General features: G+C 43.3%; 1 protein-coding gene across 1 annotated transcript in view; it reads right to left on the bottom strand.

Moving 5' to 3' along the window:
- Nucleotides 1–24,609, bottom strand: part of AMOTL1 (angiomotin like 1) — a 193,309-nt gene that overhangs the window by 30,803 nt on the left and 137,897 nt on the right. Inside the window, exons 6-7 of the mRNA XM_010862107.1 lie at nt 22,200–22,344; nt 20,931–21,020 (exon numbers count right to left, since the gene is read on the bottom strand). Coding sequence (XP_010860409.1) covers nt 20,931–21,020; nt 22,200–22,344 — 235 coding nt within the window. The remainder of the gene's footprint in view (nt 1–20,930; nt 21,021–22,199; nt 22,345–24,609) is intronic.

Genomic DNA, 24,609 nt, shown 5'->3' with positions numbered 1-24,609 from the left:
GCAAAGGCACTTGCCCAGCATGCCCGCCAGCTGGGGCAGAGCCAGGGACAAAGGCCAGTCTCCTGACGGCTGCTGTGATGTCCTTCCCACCTGACTGCACTGCCCTTGCCCCGTGAGCTTATGTCAAGGGAATCAGCCTACAATGGAACAGCTTCAGAATGGATAGTGAATGAGCAGACTTGTAAAGAGAGCGCTGGCTGAGATGGCGAGAAATAATGGCATCTCTCAAAAACAAAGTGAGGCCATTAACATCCTGACCCAGAAAAGAGCATTACTTTTCAGCTCCCATATCCCACTGCAACGACCAACTGCCTTCTCCCTTTCAGTGGCATGAGATGCTACTTCTGAAACTTCCTTCCCCGTGCATGCAAGAGGCCTAAACAAATGGGCCAGAAGCTCTGGGCATCCCCATCCACAGCCCCAGGCGGACCAGAGCATTTCACGCCTTCTGTGCAAAATTACTGACATTTGAGCACTAGCTCCCTGGGTTTGGACAACATCTGAACAGGCATGGTGCCCACTGGCCTTGTCCAGGCTCTGGAGGGCACCCAGGGGTTAGTTTCTCAGCAGGCAGACCTGGGGATGCACCACTGGATTTCAGAGTTTCTGCTTGGTTATCAACCTAAGCTTAACACTTTCTGTCTTTGTTGAGGGCAAAGACACCTCAGGTTTGACCAAAGGCAAAGTGTAGAAGCCACAACTAGAGCTTCTTGCAGTTTGCAAGTTGATCACAAACACTGCCTTGTCACAATGACAACTATGACAACTCCTTGGATTTCTGGATTAATGAATACTCCTCCCTTCCCCCAACACATACAATTCCAGTTTTTGCTATTCCCTTGATTGGCAGTATCAAACTGTGGATAGGGGATGGACTTTGGCATCTGAAAGAGCTGGATTCAAATCCCAGGTTCACCACTTTTCAGCTTTGAGGACTTGGGCAAGGAATAACCTCTTTGAGTCTCAGCACCTTCATCTATCAAATGGGAAAGATAAAAGCTACATCATGGAATTGTTGTGATGAGTCTGTTGACAAAGATGAGGCAGATAAAGACTAAAAGGACAGAAACAGATAGATCTTTATCTCTTTAGGTCATTATTGAGCCTAGACCATTGCCTGGCTCAGTAAGTGTTGTTGAATGAATAAATGAATGAACGAATCTCTACTGGGTGCCAAGTTCACTGCCAACAGTAAAATAAATGGCAGCTCTCATTAGCAGTTAGCATTTGACCTCCTTGGGGTCTCCTGACAGCCTTTGCTATGCAGCGGTCCACTTCACCTCTGAAGCCACCACTCATCAGATGGCTGGTACTGACCTTGAAGTTCTCTGGCTCCCTTCTTCTGCCCAGGCTCCCTGAATCTCACAGTTGGCACATCAGGACAAAGATGTGGGTACTGGCGGGGAGACTGCATTAGCTCTGGAATTCCTGGGTTCAGACATCTCTGCCCTGAGTTTGATGACCTTAAACTTCAGGCTGAAGCAATGTTAATGTCATTCACACTGGCTCAGAACTCCTTGTCCATTGATAGGAAGTGCTCCCGTTTTAAAGACAATGTTCATGACAACTCGTGTTTGTGAATGGCTACTGTGTCCCAGGAATGGTGACTTACATTATTCCCTTTCATTATTCCATTCATGATCTCTCCTTTCAGCTTACTCTACGAGGGAGGCACTGTTAGGATTCCCATTTTCCAGTGGAGAATAAGTAATGTGTCCACAGAGGTGATGCTCGTCAGTAGGAGAGCCAGAACCCTCACCACACCTCTGTAATGCACGTTCACAGGCAAAGTGCCTCATGTCTCCGCTGTACAAGCATGAGGGGTGAAGACCTCCGGGATGACAGAACAAGAGGTTTGGGAGAGCATCATCGCTACCAGCTCATCATGGCACAGGTTTAAGTATGTCACGGGTCATATCATCATCTCAATATACGGCGACTGATACTACACGTGTATCTTTTTGCAAATATTAATTATTTGCTATGTGGAGGATTCAGAGTACTGGACAAAAGCATGAACCTTTTTCCTTTTAATTAACTTTTACTGGAGCATAGTTGTCTTATAATTTTTTTTTAAACACTTTAAACTTTCTATGTTGTATTGGAGCATAGCCGATTAGCAATGTTGTAGTTTCAGGTGAAGAGTGAAGGGACTCAGCCATACATATACATGTATCCATTCTCCCCCAAATCCCACTCCCATGCAGGCTGCCACATAACACTCAACAGAGTTCCATGTGCTATACAATAAGATTTTGTTGGTTATCCATTTCAGATGTAGCAGTGTATACATGATCTTCCCAAAGTCTCTAACTATCCCTTCCCCTTTGGAAACAATAAGTTCATTTTCTAAGTCTGTGAGTCTCTTTCTGTTTTGTAAATAAGCTTATTTGTATATTTTTAGATTCCACATATAAGTGATATGATATCTCTCTTTCTCTGATTTGCTTCACTCAGTATGACACTCTCTAAGCCCATCCATGTTGCCGCAAATGGCATTATTTCCTTCTTTTCAATGGCAGAGTAATATGCCATTATAAACAGGTACCGCATCTTATTTATCTATTCCCCTGTCAATGGACGTTTAGGTAAACAGTAAACAGTATGTTTACTGGTAAACAGTGCTGCAATGAACACTGAGGTGCACATATCCTTTTGGATCATGTTTTTCTCCGGGTATAAAAGCACAAATCTAATATCAAGTTTCCTATACAGCTTTGTGACTCAGAATAAATGAACATCTTTGTGCCTCAGTTTCCTTGTCTTTAAGGTAAGGATCCTACTCACCTACTCACCAACAGTACTTATTTCAAAATGCATATATGCATACAGCAAATATAAACTATGACATGCTAAGGCTATTCTTCTTGTCCAGCAAGTGTGATAAATTCTCAGGCTACAAGGTGAGTAGGCCAGAGCACCCTGCTCTTAGTCGGGTGGGAAGAGAGGCAGGGACACAGGCAAAGGCCCTGGGACCAGCTGCTCTAAGAGATGGTGGCACAGTTTCTATGACAACACAGGGAGGACCCTTGCTGCAAACCCAGGGTAGGAGGAAGAGGGGCTGCCAAGGCAGTGAGCCTACGTGGTGGGGTCACTGTGCCCCTTAATCCCCTGGAGACACTTCAGATGTCAGGGCCATCTGAAAAAGTCATCTCTTGGGGGATGCCAAGGGTGAGTCCTATAAGTGAAACCATCTCATAGGAAGGTCCCTGCAGTTTACTAGTGAAGCCCCTCGGGATGGATCTTGAGAAAGACCAGCCTCACATTAAACTTCTGGTCGAGCTCCAAGGTATATACTGAGAATTCTTAGAACAGGCAAGTTGACACAAGGGAACTCATGCCCAGAATGGTCTGTTTACTCAGTGGATATGAATTACCCTCGACTGTGTGGAGTGGGGCGTTGTTTAGCCTGATGGCTCCAGTCCCATTTACACAGAGGCTGTCTGCGCGCACACTGTTGACTCTGGAAACCACAGCGATGGCGTGGGCTTTGTAGCCGGCCGACCTGGTACGATCCTGGCACCTTCACAGGCTGGCTCACTTTGAACACGTGACTTCCCCTGTTCAGACTCCATCTCCTCCGATGCAACTAAGAAGGGATTTTGCAGGAATGTTGTGAGGATTAAAATGACGACCTAGGTGGTACTAGTGGTAAAGAATCCAGCTGCCCATGCAGGAGACATAAGAGCCACGGGTTCGCTCCCTGGGTTGGGAAGATCCCTGGAGAAGGGACTGGCAACCCACTCCAGTATTCTTGCCTGGAGAATCCCATGGACAGAGGAGCCTGGCAGGCTACAGTCCGTAGGGATGCACAGAGTCGGCCATGACTGAAGCGACTTAGCACATAAAATACCTACCGTGGGGCTTGGCATTTAACAGACACTTAATAAACAACAAGAGCTGAGACGCATGACACTGGTGCTTCTCCTGCCCCAGGAACTGTGCCTTCAGCTTTACCACACAACCTCATTTCATGAATCCTCGCATCAACTCCGTCTGCCAACTGGAAAATCTGAAGCAACATGAGCTATGACACTTGTGACAGGTCTAATGGTAGCTTCTTTTGTGTCTCTACCCATAGGGTCATCTCTCGGCTTGAAAAAGAGCAGAAGTCGATGGAAATGAGAACTGGGTCTAGAATTCAAAGAAGCTCCCCTCCCGTCTTACCCTTCACCTTTGCCAGTTCTGGGCAAAGTCTGCAGTGGACTGTCTGTTGCAAGTGTTCTGCAATTACTATTTGAGCACCAAGCTTAACTGCTGGCTGAAGCACAGGGTGATACATCCTAGTAACCTCTGTGGAGAAACACTGAGGGTGGAGCCTGGGCTGCGGGGTCTGGCAGTGGAGGTGTCAGGGCACCATGCCCTGCACTGCTGGGTTTTTGTTGTTGTTATTTTTAGTTGGAGGATAATTGCTTTATGATGTTGTGCTGGTTTCTGCCATACTGTGATGCGAATCAGTCATATGTATACATATATGTCCCCTCCCTCTTGAACCTCCCTGTCACCTTACCCACCCCTCCAGGTTGTCACAGAGCACAAGACTGGGGATCCTGTGTCATATAGCAGCTTCCCACTAGCTATCTATTTAACATATAGCCAGTCAGTCAGTCAGTTCAGTCGCTCAGTCGTGTCCAACTCTTTGCGACCACATGGACTGCAGCACACCAGGCTTCCCTGTCCATCACCAACTCCTGGAGCTTACTCAAACTCATGTCCATTGAGTCGGTGATGCCATCCAATCATCTCATCCTCTGTCATCCCCTTCTCCTCCCGCCTTCAATCTTTGCCAGCATCAGGGTCTTCTCCAGTGAGTCAGTTCTTCATATCAGGTGGCCAAAGTATTGGAGTTTCAGCTTCAGCATCAGTCCTTCCAGTGAATATTCAGGGCTGATTTCCTTTAGGATTGACTGGTTGGATCTCCTTGCAGTCCAAGGGACTCTCAAGAGTCTTCTCCAACACCACAGGTCAAAAGCATCAATTCTTTGGCGCTCAACTTTCTTTACAGTCCAATTCTCACATCCATACATGACCACTGGAAAAACCATAGCCTTGACTAGACGGATCTTTGTTGGTAAAGTAATATCTCTGCTTTTTCATATGCTGTCTAGGTTTGTCATAGCTTTTCTTCCAAGGAGTAAGCGTCTTTTAATTTCATGACTGCAGTCACCATCTGCAGTGATTTTGGAGCCCCCCACAAATAAAGTCTGTCACTGTTTCCATTGTTTTCCCATCTATTTGCCATGAAGTGATGAGACCAGATGCCATGATCTTAGTTTTCTGAATGTTGAGTTTTAAGCCAACTTTTTCACTCTCCTCTTTCACTTTCAAAATTTAACATATGGTAGTATATATTATATGTTTCAATGCTACTCTCTCAATTTGTCCCACCCTCTCCTTCCCCTTGGGCTTCCCTGGTAGCTCAGATGGTAAAGCGTCTGCCTGCAATGCGGGAGACCCAGGTTCGATCCCTAGGTTGGGAAGATCCCCTGGAGAAGGAAATGGCAACCCACTCCAGTACTCTTGCCTGGAAAATCCCATGGACTGAGGAGCCTGGTAGGCTACAGTCCATGGGGTCGCAAAGAGTCGGACAGGACTGAGCAACTTCACTTCTTCACTTCTCCTTCCCCTGCTGGATCCATCAGTCTATTCTCTATGTCTGTGTTTCTATTCCTGCTTTGTAAATAGGTTCATCAATACCATTTTTCTAGATTCCTTATATATGCATTAATATATGATATTTGTTTTTCTCTTTCTGACTTACTTCACTTTATGTAACAGGCTTTAGATTCATCCACCCCACTAGAATGGACTGAAATTCAATCCTTTTAAAGGCTGAGTAATATTCCATTGTGTATATGTACCACAACCTCTTTATCCATTCATCCACTGATGGACATGTGGTTGCTTCCATGTCCTGGCTATTGTAAACAGTGCTGCAATGAACACTGGGGTACCTGTGTCTTTTTCAATTATGGTTTTCTCAGGGTATATGCTCAGTAGTGGGACTGCTGGGTCACATGGTAGTTTTTTCCCCTAATTTAAGGAATCTCCATACTGTTCTCCATGGTGACTGCATCAATTTATATCCCCACAGCTGTGCAAGAGGGTTCCCTTTTCTCCACAGCCTCTCCAGCATTTAGTGCTTGTAGATTTTTTGGACGATGGCCATTCTGATCAGTGTGAGCAAATACCTCACTGTAGCTTTGATTTGCATTTCTCTACTAAATGTGCTGCTGGTTTTTAATGCAGAGCTCCAACTTATGGCTGGAGCTGATGAGGGGAGCAAAGCTACAAACTGGCCCTTCTCAAGCAGGAATTAATTTTCTAGGCCTTTCTTTTTTAAAACTTATTTATTTTTAATTGAAGGATAATTGCTTTACAATATTGTGTTGGTTTCTGCATAACATGAATCAGCCATAGGTACACATATATTCCCTCACTTTTAAACCTGCCTCCCATCTCCCACCCTTTCCCACCTCTCTAGGTTGTTATAGGCCTTTCTTGATATAAAGGTTTTTTGATAAGTTTTCCCCTAAGCCCAATATAGCTGGAGGGACAGAGGAGTCTGGCTACCACCAGCGTGACCAAGGGGTGACTAATTCACTAGAATGCTTGGAAGGCAAAAGAGAGGTCCCTTTCCAAATATCACAGAATGTAATTTATACGTGGAATCTAAAGAAAAAAAATACAAAAGAACTTATTTATAAAACAGAAATAGAGTCATAGACATAGAAAACAAACTTATGGTTACCAAAGGGGATGGTGCTTGTGTGTGGGGGGAGATATTAATAAATTAGGAGTTTGGGATTAATACATACACACTATTGTATATAAAATAGATAACCAACAAGGATGGACTGTACTGCACAGGAATATACTCAGTATCTTACAATAACCTATAATGAAAAAGAATCTGAAAAGGATGATGATATATATTTATCATACATATACATATATACACACATATATATTTATATATGTATATACATAAAGTTGAATCATTTTGCTGTACACTTGAAACTAAAACAAAGTTGTAAATTAACTCTATACCTATCTATATAAAGAGGCAAGTACATCTTTACCTGGAGTAGACGGCTGTCACAGTGGCTGCTCAGAGAACTCTCCACTTGGAAAAATGTCTACTATGGTCCCCGTTTTGCAGGGCTAAATTCCAAGCAGCCGCGTCTGCATTACAAAGCCCTTCTCATCCCCAATCCCACTCTCCATGTGACAGGAGCAAACCTGAAGGGCCCTGTGACCCGAGCCAGGCCAAGCGAAACGTCTGGAACTGCATGAGGGGGCGCCTGGGCGAGCGGGATGCTGACACAGAACGGGAGCCCAGCTCTGAGGCCAGGGACCACATCCCACATGCACGCCGGACAGAGCGTGTACATGCAGAGGGTGAAGAATCAAGCAGATGGATATGGAGAGGCTATGGTAGGAAGGGGAGAGGGAAAGGGAAGTCCCCCCAAACCATCTCCCCTTGTATTCTCACAGACAGGCCGGCCTGGGCCCCTGGCCCCTGCGAAGCGTGTCTACACATCTTGCCTAGGGCCTCCTTCACATACAAGGATACTACAAAAACAAAAAAAACCCAAACCCAACAATAATAGTTCTCTTATCCAGGGCTAAGCTAGCCCAATCAAATTTTTCTTTTTGTAACCAAAAGGTCAATAATACATTCACTGTTCTTTCTTTACACCTCTATGCTCTCTTCCACCAAAAAAAGCCTTGGACTGCAAGGAGATCCATCCTAAAGGAAATCAGTCCTAAATATTCATTGGAAAGACTGATGCTGAAGCTGAAACTCCAATACCTTGGCCATCTGATGCGAAGAACTGACTTGCTGGAAAAGACCCCGATGCCAGGAAAGATTGAAGGCAAGAGGAGAAGGGGATGACAGAGGATGAGATGGTTGGATGGCATCACTGACTCAATGGACATGAGTTTGAGTGAACTCCCGGAGTTGGTGATGGACTGGGAGGCCTGGTGTGCTGTGGTTCATGGAGTTGCAGAGTCGGACACGACTGGGCAACTGAACTGAACTGATTCCCTCCTCCACCAAGAAAGGACCTGGTAGTAATCCCTCAGGACAGGCTGCCCAGGACTCCTGGCAATAATTCTGGTAACTAGACACTGCTCCACCATGCTGATAAAACGGACTCCTTCTTCTGGAAAGACATCTGAATAATTATTTGCCTTATTATCCCTTCCTAAAATGTCCCCTCCTGTTTCTTCTTCCTTAGGATTCTTTGGCCATATCCTGGCACCGTATCTTGTAATTCTGAGCAGACGTGGCAGAGGAGCCTATTCCAAGGGTCAGCTATGATTCACGGAATAACTGGAGAGTCAGATCCACTTGCAAGTCTTCTCTGCTGGGGTTATAAGAGTGGAAAGACAAGAGGAAGGTACTCCAAGTACTTCACTATAAGCCAAGCTATTTAGGTTCATTTTGCCTCAAAGATATTCTCTTAATGCCCTCGGAAGCTCCTTCTTCCATCTGCCCTCACTCCCTCACTCCAGTTTGAAAGCCACACTGACACATCCAAAAAATATAATCCAAACAGAGCACTGTTTACAGCACGTAAGAGCAATCTGTTCACATGAAGTTTATCTGATGCAAAACAACCTGAGAGATGATCTACCTTTAAAAGCCACACTCATTCATTCAGAAATTCTAAAGTGACAGAATACAAAGCTGACTCCATATCCTCCCGGTTTGGCTTTTTGCTGTCTTTGTAAAATGGGCTGATAAAAGTTTCTCAGGTAAGGAAGCTCATTATTTCAGACCGGGCTGTTGGGCTCCCTGCCATCCTCGTACACGCGTGCGTGCTGTCATGGTTCCCGGAAACAGCGAGACAGGGGCTGTGGGTGGGCGGCTAAATAAGTCTGTGAACAAACACAGAACACTCTAGCCAGGGTTTGCTTTAAATGGCTAAGAATGAACTGTTTCAAAATGAATTCTGTAATAAGAAAGATTAAGAACCAAACTCTGTTCTGCAGAGTCCTGGGAGGAGGAGGGGGAGGGGAAAAAAGGGATGCTGGGCCAGGTAGGAAGGAAGGGGCTCCTGACAAACGCGCCCCTGTCCTAACCAGAAACCTGTTTTGGCTTCGTGCGTTTTATCTGAGCTTCCAGATAAGCGTTCTTTTCTTCTTTATTTTGGCCACACCGCTCAGCATGGGGGATCTTAGATCCTCGACCAGGGATCAAATTTGCACCCCCCTGCATTGGGAGCATGGAGTCTTAGCCAGTGGACCACCAGAGAAGTCCCCAGATAAACTCTCTTTAAATAAGAGCTCTGAGATTGAAAGCTAATAGTTCAGACATTACAAGGGAAACACTGATTTGTGGAAATGGCCGCTGTTAAAATGTAGGGAAGACACTTGGAGAAATGAATCAATATGGGAGGTAAAGCCTTATGTGTGAAGGATTCATTCAGTCTTCATTGCCCAAAGTTAAAAAGAAAATAGAAAATTTCCCTTTTACAAATGGAGAAGGAAATGGCAACCCACTCGAGTATTCTTGCCTGGGAAATCCCATGGGCAGAGGCGCCTGGTGGACTACAGTCCATGGGGTCACAAAGACGTAGCCACGACTTAGCGGCTAAACAGCAGCAGCATGGCAGCTACATTACTCTAACATACACATCTGTTTTCCAGGCCCACACTGAAGGCTACACATTGATTCTTGCAATCAAGGAGACCTCTCCTGCATGGGAGAACCTGCACACATACACTTTGAGGGGGAAAGCAGTTCTTTTACGAGTGTTGACAGTTTTCTACTTGTACTCCAGGGACAGTGGCCAACGTCTGAGTTAATCCTTCCACCTCCTGGACTTACTGTATACCGTGTCTAAATCCTTCTATCTTTGTAGGATTTTAGGGATCTAAGATAGTAGAAATGTTTCCTGTGGGAAGAAATAGAAAAAGTTTAGGCAACACCTCACTGAATGAGTGTTCTATTAATACATGATCAAATTCTAACTCAATCTTTAAAAATTCAAAAATAATCCTTTTCAGATGCTTTTCCCTGGAAAGCAACAAACTCAAACCACAAAATCTACTGATCTAATTGAGGAAAACAACACATTTGGTCTTATCATACTCTATTTATCTGCTGCTCTTTAGTATCCAGAAAGTGAGTTTAATACTGCAAAGTGCTTTTTATAGCACCCAATGTAAAATATTTCAGGTATGGATTTGGCAAAATATCTGAATAGCAGTAAAAGCTCTGTCAATATAACCTCTTCTAATCTAATCATTTTCAGTATTGCATTTTAATTTTAGAAACTATACTTATACTTTCAAGTATAATTCATAGGTATTTTTTAACCTGCCTAAATACATACACAACCTGCAAACTTACTCAGCAAAACCTTCTATATTCATACATCCATTCACCCGGCTCAGCCTCCTCATGTGCTGTTTGACCTTCCACTTTATATTTTTAACGTGAAGTAAAAACGTACTGCTACTTCTGTGTCACTGCAGACAGCATAATAAATTATGCAATGCATTAAAAATGTCAGGATGCATAGGGCATTTGATTTTGACTATACACCCACGCATGAATCGATTGTCAATGAAACCTGATGGCTTACGCTTTCTATAATCTCCACAGAGGTCCTTTTTTGCCTTCTCTCTTCTTCATACAAAATGATAAACAGCGGACACGTCTGTTTCCAAGTATGACAAAGTCAGAACCTACCAGACAATTTTGCTGCCCCTGCAGAAAACAACCACAGAGCCTGGACATAATGCAGAGACCAACAACCTGAAGGGAGTAAGATGTGAAGCAGGGGGACAGATGGTGAGGGGAGGCCTTTCGCTGCAGAGGTCAGAGCTGCACACGCTCGACCTGCACGGGGGCTGGACTGTGACAGCTGTCATGGCTTGTCGCACTGTACACTTAAAATGCGTAAACTTTACTGTGTGAAAATATAGGTATGTGTTATAAACCTATATTTGGTTTAATTAAGGGCCTCCCTGATCATTCAAATGGTAAAGAACCTGCCTGCAATGTTGGGCAGGTTTGATCTCTGGGTCGGGAAGATCCCCTGGAGGAGGGCATGGCAACCCTCTCCAGTATTCTTTCCTGGAGAATCCCATGGACAGAGAAGCCTGGCAGGTGACAGCCACGGAGTTGCAAAGAGTTGGACACAACTGAGAGACTAACACTTCACTTTCACTTCAAGGCATTATTATAATATGTATAATAAAACTATGCTTTCTAAACGGGACCTCTGAATGGCAGACATGGCTTAACACCAAAACCTGGGTGAAAGAAGTAGATGCTGGGGAAACTGTTACATGTGGGAACGGAAGTGGTTTAATCTCCTGATCAGGGAGAAAGAAATGAGTCACCTGCAATTACAGATTCTCCCTTCCTTTAGCTTCTGCGAGCTCTTCCATTGTCAATTTCATAACTTGCTTTGAGCAGATCCTTTTCTTCTTCTTTCTACCAAACCACAGTCTTTGTCGGCAAGAAGCAAATTAGAAGCAGATGCAAGCTTATTTTTAATGGTCCAAGACCAAATTTTCTGAACTTAAAAGAAACACTTTGTCCCCTCAAAGTTCTTGGATTCCATTAAGATACAACCGCATATTCTCCTTCCAATTCATGAACCAAAAATAATTTCAAAAACTAATTGTAAGAAACCACACCCCAAGGTTACTTATTGTAATTTGTTTATTTTTTATTCTTATCATCCAGAGAACAAAGAGTTTAATTTCATAGACGTTTTGAGAAAACTTAAGATTCTAGGCTGGTCTCAATAATTTTTTTGTTTTAGTATCTGAGGAGATATACTGAATTATCCAGCAAGGCTTTTTATTATAATTGGCTCAGGTTCAAAGACAGATGTAAAAGGTTAAGAAACATAAAATGTTCATTCCAGTAGCTAGAACTCATTTGAGATGACTTGAATACACTATCATTAAGTTACAGTACTGGGCTAAATAATTTGCAGTAAAAATTCTAGTACAAGAATTATTTATGTTTGCTTACTAAGCTGGATTCTTCTCTGGGTAAAAAATGTGAAATCTCTTATTACTCCCAGAGCCAACAGAGATGACCTTTGGAGGCTGGAAAGGAAAAAAAAAACATAAGAAAAAGGAGGTCCCTATTCTTATCATGGTCTTGCATTAAGTACTGAGGGGGCCTTGGACAAATCGTTTAATCATCTTTGGTCACAGTTTCTTCTTTAATGAAGCATGGAGGCCACGCTAAGTGAGCTCTAAAATCATTGGGAATCCAACTCTGCTACCTGTCTCCAATGCCTGGTACACAGGAAGCGGCTCTCGAGAATCAGGATGCCCTGGGTTCAAAGCCTGTCTGCTCCACTTACCTGCCTGTATGACCATGGACAAGTTCCTTAACCTTCCTGTGCCCTAGTTCGCTCAACCGTTAAAGACCTGTAATACCTACTTCACAGGGCTGCTTGCAGGATAAACCGGGACTGTGCACTGACAGAGGTCAGCACGGTGCTTGGTGGACAGGAAGTGTTCAATCCGCGGTGGCCACCTCACCGTTTTTGCATGATCTGAACCAGGACCTGAAGGCTAGATTATGAGGGAGCACACTTGCAACTCCACCTAAAGGTAAACTTTGAACCATCAGATCAACAGCCTCTAAAATCACTGTCACTCATAATGGCCATCAGATGGCTTTTAACGAGCTCCAGTTCAGAGGATACACACACGGCTAGTAACCAGACTTATGGCCATTCAGATACTCCTCAATCCAAGAACTGTAGACCTCACCTCACAGCAGGATGCTTATGGGTAGATTAATGGCCCTGCTGGGAGATGGACCCCTAAGACCTCGGCACCCAGGAGGCTACCACCGGTGGCTAACCACAGGACTACCCTGCCCAGCCCTGTTTCCACCATTAGCTAATTACAGATTCCCACTGGGCTAACAAAGGCTTGTAACTGCATTCATACGTGCCTCAGTTAATCTCATGTGAAATAACCATGCTCACCTAATTAGGAATGAAGTAAAAGATGACTAAAACCCTACCAGGAAAAGAAAATAACAATTGAATCCTGATTTATAAATTGGGACAATTAACAAAATAAGATCTAATAAATATTTCTGAAGTTATTTTCTATCCTCCTTCTTTGTTGGGGCTTCTCCTTTCCCTTCCTCCTCCATATGCATGCATGCTAAGTTACTTCTCCATAACCAGCGCCTAAAACAGAAGTCCACACACGATGGCCTGCAGGCTGAACCCAGTGCACAGCCACACCATCTGTCCATGGCTAATCTACAGTGACTTTCAGACCATAGGGACGGAGTTGAGTAGCTGCAGCCCCCAAGCCTAGACTTATTTACAGGCTGTCCTTTTATGGAAAGAGTTTCCTGATCCATGGTCTAGAACACAGCTCATTCATAGTAGGTAGCTAATAACTGTTTTGGACAAAATGATAATGGTCATCATTTCATTCAACATCCAACAAGTGCTTAATGCTTCCAAGCACCAGGCCCTGTGCCAGCTTCTGGAAACATAGTAACCGGAGACTAGAATGGTGAGAATGACAGGGTCCATGCCCTCATGGTGTGGACAGTTTAGAAAGGGAAGGGAGAAAATGGTCATCCAAATGGTTCCTTATTTACAGTATGATGAGTGTTTACAAAGGGAACAGGGAACTGGAGGGAGATATAAAAGGAAGACTGGATCTTATCTCAGGCAGCCTTCTCTGAGTAACTGCCATTTACTTTGAGCTGAGACCTGAATGTGGATTTCCTGGCTCTGAACTGTCAGCGAAAGTGAAGGGTCCCTGATGCCACATGAAATGCAAATGGGTTTCAGTCTGTGCTTTTTCCATCCATCCATCTAGCTATGAGTGCAAGGAACACAGATCATAATGAAGTTTAAGACACTTGATTTTTCAACCCTCAAACAGGAATAGTAAGCAAATAATTTAAAAACCAATGACATGAAAATCATAAGCCACGTTCGCTTGTTAGAGACTGGACATCAACATGTGACCAAGATACAGGTCTGTCATCAGCTCTGGCTCTTTAGGCAGAGAAAATCAGCCTAAATTGAATAACATTAATTTTCACACTTGGGGAGAAGATTTGATGGAATGTAAACAGACACCCTGCAGGCTGGATGCACTGCTGGTTGTCATGAAGGTTTGAAGTTTCTCAGTGCTGCCTGTCAAGGTTGATCAAGTGGTGTAAGCAGTCACACACTCTGCTTTCAAAACCTAGCAAGGCTCGGGAGGCCACACAGGCATTCCTTGGGAACATGACCCATTTCTCCACCCTGAAGACTGGCAGGTTCTTCTAGAGAAGGTGGAGGAAGGAAGCAAAGGAACAAGAAGAAGCGATGCAGAATAAATGTATAGCCTTACAAATCCATAAATGTAAGTCTGCAGAATAAATGCATAAAGTCTTCTTTGCATTTCCTATCACTGATGAGCCCACAGAGCTCTGCTGGCTGAATTGGGAAGATTTTGTTCTCTATTTCTTTCGATGAAATGTAGGTACAGGGAGATTAAGCATCTAACTTCAGGTCACTGAGCATGTGAGTGAGAACCCAAGAACTGGAAGATGTGGTGACTGATCCAAAATTAGGTTGCTTAAGCTTGTGCCTATAAAACCTTTGCTTTTTAAAACTGAATTTTTAGTCCTAGTAAAGCAAGGAGATCAAACCAGTCAATCCTAAAGGAAATCAACCCTGAATATTCATTGGAAGGACTGATGCTGAAGCTCTGATACTTTGGCCACCTGATACAAAGAGCTGATTCACTGGAAAAGACTGACGCGGGGAAAGATTGAAGGCAGAAGGAGAAGGGGATGACAGAGGATGAGATGGTTAGATAGCATCACTGACACAATAGACATGAATCTGAGCAAACTCTGGGAGATAGTGAAGGACAGGGAAGCCTGGTGTGCTACAGTCCATGGGATCGCAAAGAGTAGGACATGACTGAGCGACTGAACAACAACAACTAAATTCAGAGGCCATCTAAAGGTTAATTTAGGGCAAGAAAATTTTCTCAGTTTAAGAAATGTACCTTATGTGTTATTAGCTAAGTCATATTTATAAAAAGTAATAGCCACATCACCAAGAATTTTTATAGCTTTAGCAAGTAAATTGTTTAAATCACCAAAATATCATATTACTGATTATGTTAAAAAATGTTTAAATAGTTGAATATTTTAAAATCCATTGGTTAAAAATCCACTGGTTCCAAAATAAAACCTTATTGTATAAACTAAAAAAAAAAAAGAAATGTACCTTAGCAGGCTTTCGTGGACATTCCCTTCCTCTGCCCAGGATCTGATGTGTGGTGTCTGGCATGGTCTATGGACTGGTTTGTGCAAGAATATGGCAAGCTGCCCCCAAAACTTTTATATACCATAGTCAGCCTTCAACTTCAACATGACCACAGTAGAGTAAAAGAGGAGTCAGGGAACCAACTACATTTTAGTACATAGTAGTCATTTTCATGAAAAATACTACTGTTCCTGGAAGTAGAGGAAGATTCCCTTTACCTGGATATCTTCCTACTTGAAAAAGCAAGAGAGGAGGGGAAGGGGAAGGTGAAAGGCAAAAAAGAAAAAAAAAAACCAAGCATTTTTAAGTTGCTTCTATTCTATTGTCATTAATAATTTCACGTAATATCTTGAAATAACTGAGCAGAACCAGAGGTAGCTCCTAGCATGGGTGGGAGATTTTGAGCTAAAAAGAACATTTTGATACTGATGTGCCATGATGAAAATTTCAAGCCTGTTCTTACAAGATCTCCCACTTTTACTCATTTCCTCAATAAACATTTATTGAGCGCCAGGTACATAAAGATCCAAGGGGTTTTAATGAAGGCTGGGGCTGGATGTTGACAAAGAATGCCTGTAATTCTCCCATCTAGTGCAGGAGATTCACACTAAGAAACGGTGCCCACAGAGAACATAGGCAAAATAAGTGCTGCGGTACGGGCTTCGCGCCCAGGTGGCAGCTGCAAGCACTATCGGGCCCACAGAGGAGGAGGGAGCCCAGTGCATCCACGTGTGACAATGTCGAGCCTCTCCTTCCTAACGAAGCCCGACAGAAACCCACAGCAGGATGTAATGAAACACAATGAGGATTCAGAATACACTCCTTATGCTCTATGTGGGTCAACAGAATTAATATTTCTGTCATTGTAATTTCTGCTTTGTGTTTCACATAAGCCCTTAGAGGAAATGCAGAAAGAAGGATTTTCTTGTAGGAAATTATTTTTGCCTCTTTTATGTTCTAAAAGAGACAGAAAATCAAAGTATCTAAAGTAAGACTTAAGATGATGATTGTAAGATAAATTGAAAACGGCAAATTATTGTTATTTTTAAAACAGTGGTTCCACACTTTTTTTGGGGGGGGGTTCATTTTTAAACCCATGGGGATTATAAAGGAAATCAAATCCTATTAATTATTCTTATTTATACCCATAACTTATTAAACAAATAAATGAATGTCCCCAAAATATTTTTTTTTCCTTAGAGAGGGACATTTAACAGATAGAATTTAATATACATAGACTTCAGTTTAACCAAATATGCTGAACCCATGAGGCCTAAAGAATCCCAAGGAGTGAATGCGGAGAGAAGTTTCTGGCCATCCTGTAACACACATGGGTTTTATCCTGGAATAATACAAGCTGCCAAAGCTCATCAGCTCCCCCTCCACTCAAGAATATAAGATCTTTGCCAGTCTAGTTTCCCCATATCTAATATTTTGTTTTTGACTTTCTGGCTACTAGTATGGGCTTCCCCGATGGCTCAAGCAGTAAAGAATACACCTGCAATGTAAGAGACACAGGAAATGGAGGTTCAATCCCTGGGTCAGGAAGATCCCCTGGAGGAGGAAATGGAAACCACTCCAGACATAATAGTGATAGAAATTCTGCAGAGTTACTAATTTTCAGAAAGAAACAGATAAAACATTTCACTTATTGACAAGACAGAGCTAAGAATGATGACAGACATTCCTGGAGAACTTCGTTTTGTGGACGGTTGTCTACGTTTCTCCGTGTGTGTGTGTGTGTGTGTGTGTGTGTGTGTGTATGTGTGAGACAGATGAGTAAATGGGGAAACCAGGAATCTCAGTAAGTTAAAAAAGCTAAAGTACCCAGTTTCACTCGGCCAGATCAAAAAAGAAATTGGTTAGATGCCCTGTTTTTAAGGAGTAATTTGGCTGCAAACATATTTGGAAAAACAAGTAAAACCAGAAAAGGCTTTCCAGGTGGCTCCATTGTAAAGAATCTGCCTGCCAATACAGGAGACTCAGGTTCGATCCCTGGGTCGGGAAGATCCCCTGAAGAAGGAAATGACCAACCACTCAAGAATTTTTGCCTGGGAAATCGCTACAGACCATGGGCTCCCAAAGAGTTGGACATGACTGAGAGACTAAGCACACACACAAAATCAGAAAACACACATACAAATTTTTGAATTCTTCCAAAATGAACAATGCAACATCATGAGGTGACAGAGGAAAAACACTCCCCTGAGTCTTAAAACTCCTGAGCACTTCATTCAGAGAGATTTTTAATTCAGACAATCTCATGTCTAAAAGGAGCATAATTATCACTCTGTTGAATGCTTATTTCAACTTGTAGAGCTATGTGTAATGACCCAGGCAGACCACCCAGGCCTTTATCAGGCTCCAACGAAGAGCAGAGTTCTGTCTTTAAAGGCAAACTACTCTGGGCAGCAGGGAAACTTGGAAATCAGGCCAGGAAGGACATCCCCTTCCACTAATTGAGACTTTACAGAAATCCTCCCAACCGCTCATATTGCAAGAATGCCTTGAGTGTTTTGGGACCTGGACTCCAAGCTTCCACTGGAACATGGAGCAAAAACATCATACATGTTATTCTCTATTTTCCCCTTTCCCTCTAACTTTTCCATTGGCCAAGGCGGTTGTCAGGGCCTTCCCAACTTAGCCTTAGCTACTGGTAGGTAGATCCAGAGACGTCACTACTGTTTGCTATGCAGTCAGTCTTAGCTTTCTCTTAGCCAAGCATTAGAATCTCAAAGGCTCATCTGAAAAACATGGCTCCTCTTGAGTGTACATTCAGTGTTTATGATTATGATTCTTAGGCATTGAAAAGTATTCTTATAATAGACTTTCTAAAGACTATACAGATAATGGAACACATTAATAACTGAAGAGATAGTGTTTTGTGCCTGCCGTTCTGTGCCCACGTGCTAAAAGGAAAGCCTGACAGAGAGCACCGCCCATCACCAGCCTCCAGGGTACGTCTGCACCTTTGTCATTACAACTGCTCACTTAGCTACGGGCCGCAGCAGATGACTCAACACGCTCAAGGCTCAAACCTTCACTTGTTACCGAATCCCCACGTCTCCTCCTCCTCCTCCTCCTGCTTTTTATTGGTAAAGGATGACCATACATCCAGTGGCTCTAGTCACACTCATTTCACTCTATGTCATTATTCAGTTGGTCATCAAGTCCTCTAATTTATCAACTGTTGATCTGTCTCCTACCCTCGACTACTACTTCTTAGTTCAGGACCTCTACTTCTTTTGTCCAGATACTAAATTATCTGTTAATCAGTCTCCTTGTCTCCAGATTAGTTCTTCATGAATTTCCCTTCTTTTGTGCCTCCTTAACTAGCTTCTAAAACATAAGCCTTAGAAACAATGAAATCATAAACATACGTGAAGAAAACACAGGTGAATATGTTTATAATTTTGGAGTGGAAAAAGCATTTCTAAGCATGACCTAAAACCTAGAAGGCACAAATATAGTCACTTGGAAAATCTATAAGATAAAGGACACTATATTCAAAGATACAAAAACAACTGGGGAAAAAATATCTGCACTATATATGGCAGGAAACATGCTAATTTTCTTCATACAAAGAGTTCTTCCAACTCACTAAGAAAAAAAAAACTATTTGTAAATTTGAAATAACATCTCAAGTGCATCTCTTGGCCACTCCAGGAGAGGAAAAGCTAATGCAAATGATTATAAAGCTGGCAGGCAGGCACAAAGTGTCCTGCAAAGACTAGGTAATGAAACATTGGTTAGCTATCAGTGTTAGCAACCCTGCTTCAAAGGCCCTGCCGAGATGCAATTACATCACACGTCAACACTGAGGCACTCTTCAGCAGTTGAAAAATGCCCCTGGACTCTCTTGTTTATACCTTTGGAACAGCAGAACATATTTGCATGGAACAACTCATTCCTTGTAAAGCTGGAAGGGCCCCTTTGCCTGCATTATTGATGCTTTAGCTTTCAGCCAGAAGGTTAAAGTTGTCGGGAACATTTCTGAACTCACACAACACCAAACTCTATTAGTGCATCAGCACAGCCTGAGCTGGGAGGCTGCAGCAAATGCTCACCTGATGAAACGCATTGACTTTTCCATTTTGATCTGAACTACGTGACAAAATAATATCTCCTGACAAGAAGGCAGAGTATCAGCAGAGTGACATTACTGACATAATGGCCACAAGGATACTTACTCTACCTAGTAATATGATCATCCAAAATTAAGGTGTCAAACCCAGAGGAATAGGGTGAGGAGGCACGTGGGTGGGAGGTTCAGGATGGGGAGGACACATGTATACCTGAGCCGATTTATGCTGATGTATGGCAAAAACCATCACAGTACTGTAAAGAAATTACCCTCCAATTAAAATATAAATTAATTTTTAAAAATTAAGGTGTCAAAATCTGAAATGCTAATAGTACAGATGACTCATTTGTCAAATGAATGCTCAGATGAAATGGTAAATCCACTGCATCTATGAGTAGAAATAACTTCTGTTAGGAAAGTGAATAACTCAAGATGCTTATATATATATATAGCTTTGTATACAAGTCTGGAGCACAGGCCAATTCACCTAATGCAAAGGAATCTGACGCAAAAGTTCAAGACTGTATGAGTGTCTATTTGCCAAACAGAGTTTTAAAAATGAAGTTGAGACTCAAGCTGGAGTCTGATCATGAGAAAATCTTGGAAAAACTGGAGCGCAATCGTGAGTAAATTTGGGAAAAACAAAGAAGAAACATTAACCCCAATGGACAGTATTGGGAATTAGAAAATGTAACCAAGTATTTCTCAGCTTTGAAAATGTAGACCTATAATGAGGGATCCAAGCACCAGAATATACTATCACTATACAGTGGATGGCCAGGGTTTGAACAACATTTTTTGCTGTTAGAACTGCCTTTAGCTGTGAGCACTTAACTCACAATGTTGCTGAGAATTATGACAGAGAAATGAATTCAATTTTCTATACAGTTTCCCAAAAAAGACAGCTGGATTTTTTATGTTTCTGATTTAGACAATGAATTTGCAGAAATTCAAACCCTAATTGATGGTTTTTCAAAATCCATTTGCTTCTATTATTTGCCTCTGGTGAAATTAATAGAATATTTCCCAATAAATCTAGAGGCAGAGGAAGCCATTTTATTTCTGGCTGAAATGGGCTCGCTGGGTTCAGCATCGAGCATCAGCAATGAAGACCCTTGCTGGGAACATCTCCATTGCTTCACGCTGCCAGGGGCGGCCAGTTCAGAAATGCTCAACCTACGTGCACACAAAACACGACAAAAGAGTGAATCCCACCACAGACCTCCTTCCTTTTCCATGGAGATAAAGAACTATGCCTTACTTCAGGTGGTGAGGGCCAGGGAATACTGCAAGAGTGTTATTCCTCGGAGGGTATTGTAGAGAAACAGAAACTGAAGGTCAGGAGGTCAGAATAAACACTACTGAAATATTACAACCTCGGCTTTGTCTTGGGCAGACCCAAGAGGGCTTCATCTTAGGCCCAAGAGCTTATATGCCGAGTTAACAAATGAAAAGCAAGCAACACAAATCTTACTTAAAATGAACAGGCTTCTCCCCTTAGGCCCTGAGCTTTTAAAACCACACAGTTGGGAAAGATAAGCAAGGAGACTCACTCTGGGAAGCGTAAAGCCCCTCGGCCGCCCTGTCTTCATGTCCGTCATACTCCCTGCTGGACAGCTGTCTGTTGGCTGTCTCCAGTCGATCTGGACATAGAGAGGAGATGGTTACAAAGACATGCATGCGAATCTAAGTCATCCTGCAACTGACAAATGACCCAGGTGCTGAGAGCTGGTAGGGAGAGCTGCCCGGGAAGGAGCCCCAAACTGAACAACTCTTGGGGAGGAACAAGATGTTCCAAAACACTGAAAGGAAAGTCTTCAGTGGCCACGCCGTGTCTTTATACTATCCACTGCCAAGGGGTGCACCAGCAACAGGCAGTGAAGAGCAGGTACCTGCAAGCCCAGCAAAGTCCTCGCAAAGGGCTTGAGTTCCCCTGGCCTCAAACTGAGCCCTCATCTAAACTTAACTATCAGTTCTCTGTAGCTAGGAAACAAAAAATTAAAAATAACAAATAAATAGCAGGAAACAAGTCAAGATGACCTAACGGACAAAGACTCTCCTCAGTGAGTTCTAGGTTTGCTCATGCCATTTCATCAGTCTTCATTTATTCAATTAAATAATTCAACCTAACAAGGTTTTATTGAGCATACAGCATACCCAAAACTGAAGGGTTTACAGTAATTAAAAAAAATGTAGGTTCCAGCTACAGACTCCAAGTACACTGAGTCTTTTGACATGAGAGAACTGAAAAAAATGGCTTGGCTGACTGAAAGTGAAGTACAAGTTCATGGGTCAAATCAATCTGCATATCGGAGGTTGTCAAGATCCTGCAACATGGGACCCGGGCTTTCAGGAACATGATATACGTTTACTCTTCTCAGAACCATGGGTTTGTTTTTTCTCTAAGAGGGACATGTGTCTAGCTCTGTCTTCTACACTCTATATTGAGCAAGTGTTAAGTGTTGGCTTTCAAAGAATGCAATCAAATGCTTCAGCTTGATATGGTAAGGGTTGTGCATGCAACACTGGTCTTTTCAGACATTCCCATTCACAACAAGAATCATGCTAAGTACTTTTGAAGCAAGAAGGAGCTGCACACATATTCCCTCCCTTTCAAGGACTCATGCATAGAGGTTGTCACTTTTCAGGCTCAATGCTGCACTGGACAACCTATAAGGTGAAAAGAACACGTCTGCTCTTTGGTGCCCCTTCCCCAGGATGCTGGGATTTACAAGGTTATCTAACACAACTTGGACTTGGAGTTAGACTGTCAGCTACATGGGGCGAGGGTGTTTAGGGCAGGGAAAACGTGAGTGATGTACCTCGGAGGTCTCTGTTGAAGTCATGGAGCCTTCGAATCTCGCCTTCGAGTTTGTTCCTCATCGCTTTGTCCAGCGACTCTCGCTTGGTGGTAGACTTGACCAGGCTCTCGTAGGCTTCCGAGATTCTCTGAAGTTCTTTCTCAAACTGAAAGAAACAGCGTGGAAGTGGAACCTCTGACATTCTCACCCATGACTTGGTTATACCGATTCTTGGACATTCCCAGTGTGAAGGCTGTATCTTCATTGCAGCCTTTCTGCACCTCAAGTTTGGCTAGCAAATCCTGCAGTCGACTTCACCCCCCACCCCCACCCTGTGTCCCCCAGGGCCACGTTAGGATCCTGTGAATGACAGTCACAAGTCTGGTGGGACCATCTGATGTCACCTGGTACATCAGGTGTCTCTCAGTACAATGTCCATCAGATGTCTATCAGGAAGGGGTGAATTTAAACATAACGCATACTCTTATATTTTATATGGTAATTTATAACTATTATTTTTCCTAGTTAACTTAAGAAAAATATTAAAGTACAAGAAAACGAAAGGATCACAGCTAGAACCCAAATTCCCTGAGTCCAAGTACAGTGCTCTTCCTGAGACCCTCATCCTCAAAGGAATATAAAATCCACATGAAGAAAGGCTTCATCGCTTAGTTTTGTTACCCCTTTGTCTATGAAATTATCTATATAAAGGACTAATGGATTTGTATCTAAGTGTAAACCAATCTGCCAGATTGTTTCTCTATATGTGAGGGAACTGAAAAGACATGAATTTAAACCACCTTTTCTCTTGGATTTCACTGAATCCAGGGCTGTCACTGGTGAAGTCTTTAATCTATGGCATACATAAATCTATAACAAGTAGCTGAAACTGTTATAACAGGAGTCTAACACAATAGCATGTTTTAAAGTAGATATTAAAAATCCCATTTTATTGTTGTGCAACATACATGCAGGAGAAAAAGTAAAGTGAAAGTTGTTCTGTCGTGTCCGACACTGTGCACACTCTACAGTAGTCCATGGAATTCTCCAGGCCAGAATACTGGACAGAATACTAGAGTGGGTAGCCTTTCCCTTCTCCAGGGGATCTTCCCAACTTAGGGATTGAACCCAGGTCTCCCAGATTGCAGGCATGTTCTTTACCAGCTGAGCCACAAGGGAAGCCCAGAAAAAGTAAAGAGTGCCTGCAAACTTGGCTACTAAAAGTTGGAATCAGAGGCAAAGTGACAGGGTTGAGAACACCAGCACCTCTCCCTGGGCACAAAGAGACCTGCCCTGCATTTTGGTCTCTTCACAGGAGAGCTGTGTACACCATAAGCCAGGTAACCTGATTGCCTGAACTCCAAACGCCCAGATCAGAAAGTTCCTGCTTAGACTCCTATAACTATTGCTAAACCAATACCTACCCTAACAGACACCTATCACACACTCACTGCGTGTCTGGGTGCCAGGGGAACAGAAATAAGACAGTGTCTGCTCCTGTGGGCCTTGCAGCCTGGCTGGCCTGTGTGTAGGCACACACGCCTCTCCAGTGCAGTCTGACAAAAGGTGTAGTGTTAATGCTATGGTAGCCTGCAGACAAAGTCCTTAATTTAGCAGGGTAAGAAGGGGTTTCTTTAAAACAAGATTTCAGAGAAAATGCCATTTAAAATGAGTCCTGAGGGATGAACAGGAACTTGCCAAGCAGAAAAGAAAAGGCTAAAGGGCTTTGGCATTCAAAGCAGAAGACAGGGAGGGCATGAGCCAAGACAGAGCCATGAAAGAGTATGCGTGTGTCTGACAGCGCAGGTCATTTGAGGATGGCAGCAAGGGGTGAGAGGCAGGAGCAAGGCAGTGCAAAGGCAGGGCTTTAAAGAGAATGACAGGGGTGGGAGAGCTTGGGGAGGGCAGGGCAGCATAAATCTCACCTGAGGTTTTACAGAGTTCAGACTAAAGGATGGGGCTGCCGAGACAGGAGGCAGGAGAAAGGAGTCCAGGTAAAAGCTACTGTAAACAGTTCAGTGACACATGACAAAGAGTGAACCCAGACAACCAAAAAGACAGATCCCAAAGACACTGAAGAGTAGACTCAGTAAGCCTCCGTGACAGGTCTGGACAGGCAAGGGAGAAAGAAACCAAACACAGTCACAGCTTAGAAGACAGAGTAACAAGAGTCAGCCAAGATAAATGATGATAAGGCAAACACGTTTACCAAAGAAAGAAAACCAGTCTGGGTTTGGAGATACCAGGCCTGAAGTGCCTGCAGAACAACAGGGCAAAGATTTCCAGCAAGCTGGGGACAGACAGGTCTGAAAGTCGGGAGGGCAAAGTTGTGCTGCTATGTGCAGAGGACAGATGAGGCCACGAAGCGGAGACCGCTTAGGGAGGCCACCAGATGCTCCTAGGGCCGAGGATGGAGCGCTGACACTTCAGG

This window comes from Bison bison, unplaced genomic scaffold (genome assembly GCF_000754665.1).
Source record: "Bison bison bison isolate TAMUID 2011002044 unplaced genomic scaffold, Bison_UMD1.0 scf7180017864478, whole genome shotgun sequence".
Lineage (NCBI taxonomy): Eukaryota > Metazoa > Chordata > Mammalia > Artiodactyla > Bovidae > Bison > Bison bison.
This window is presented reverse-complemented; position numbering and strand designations above follow the sequence as displayed.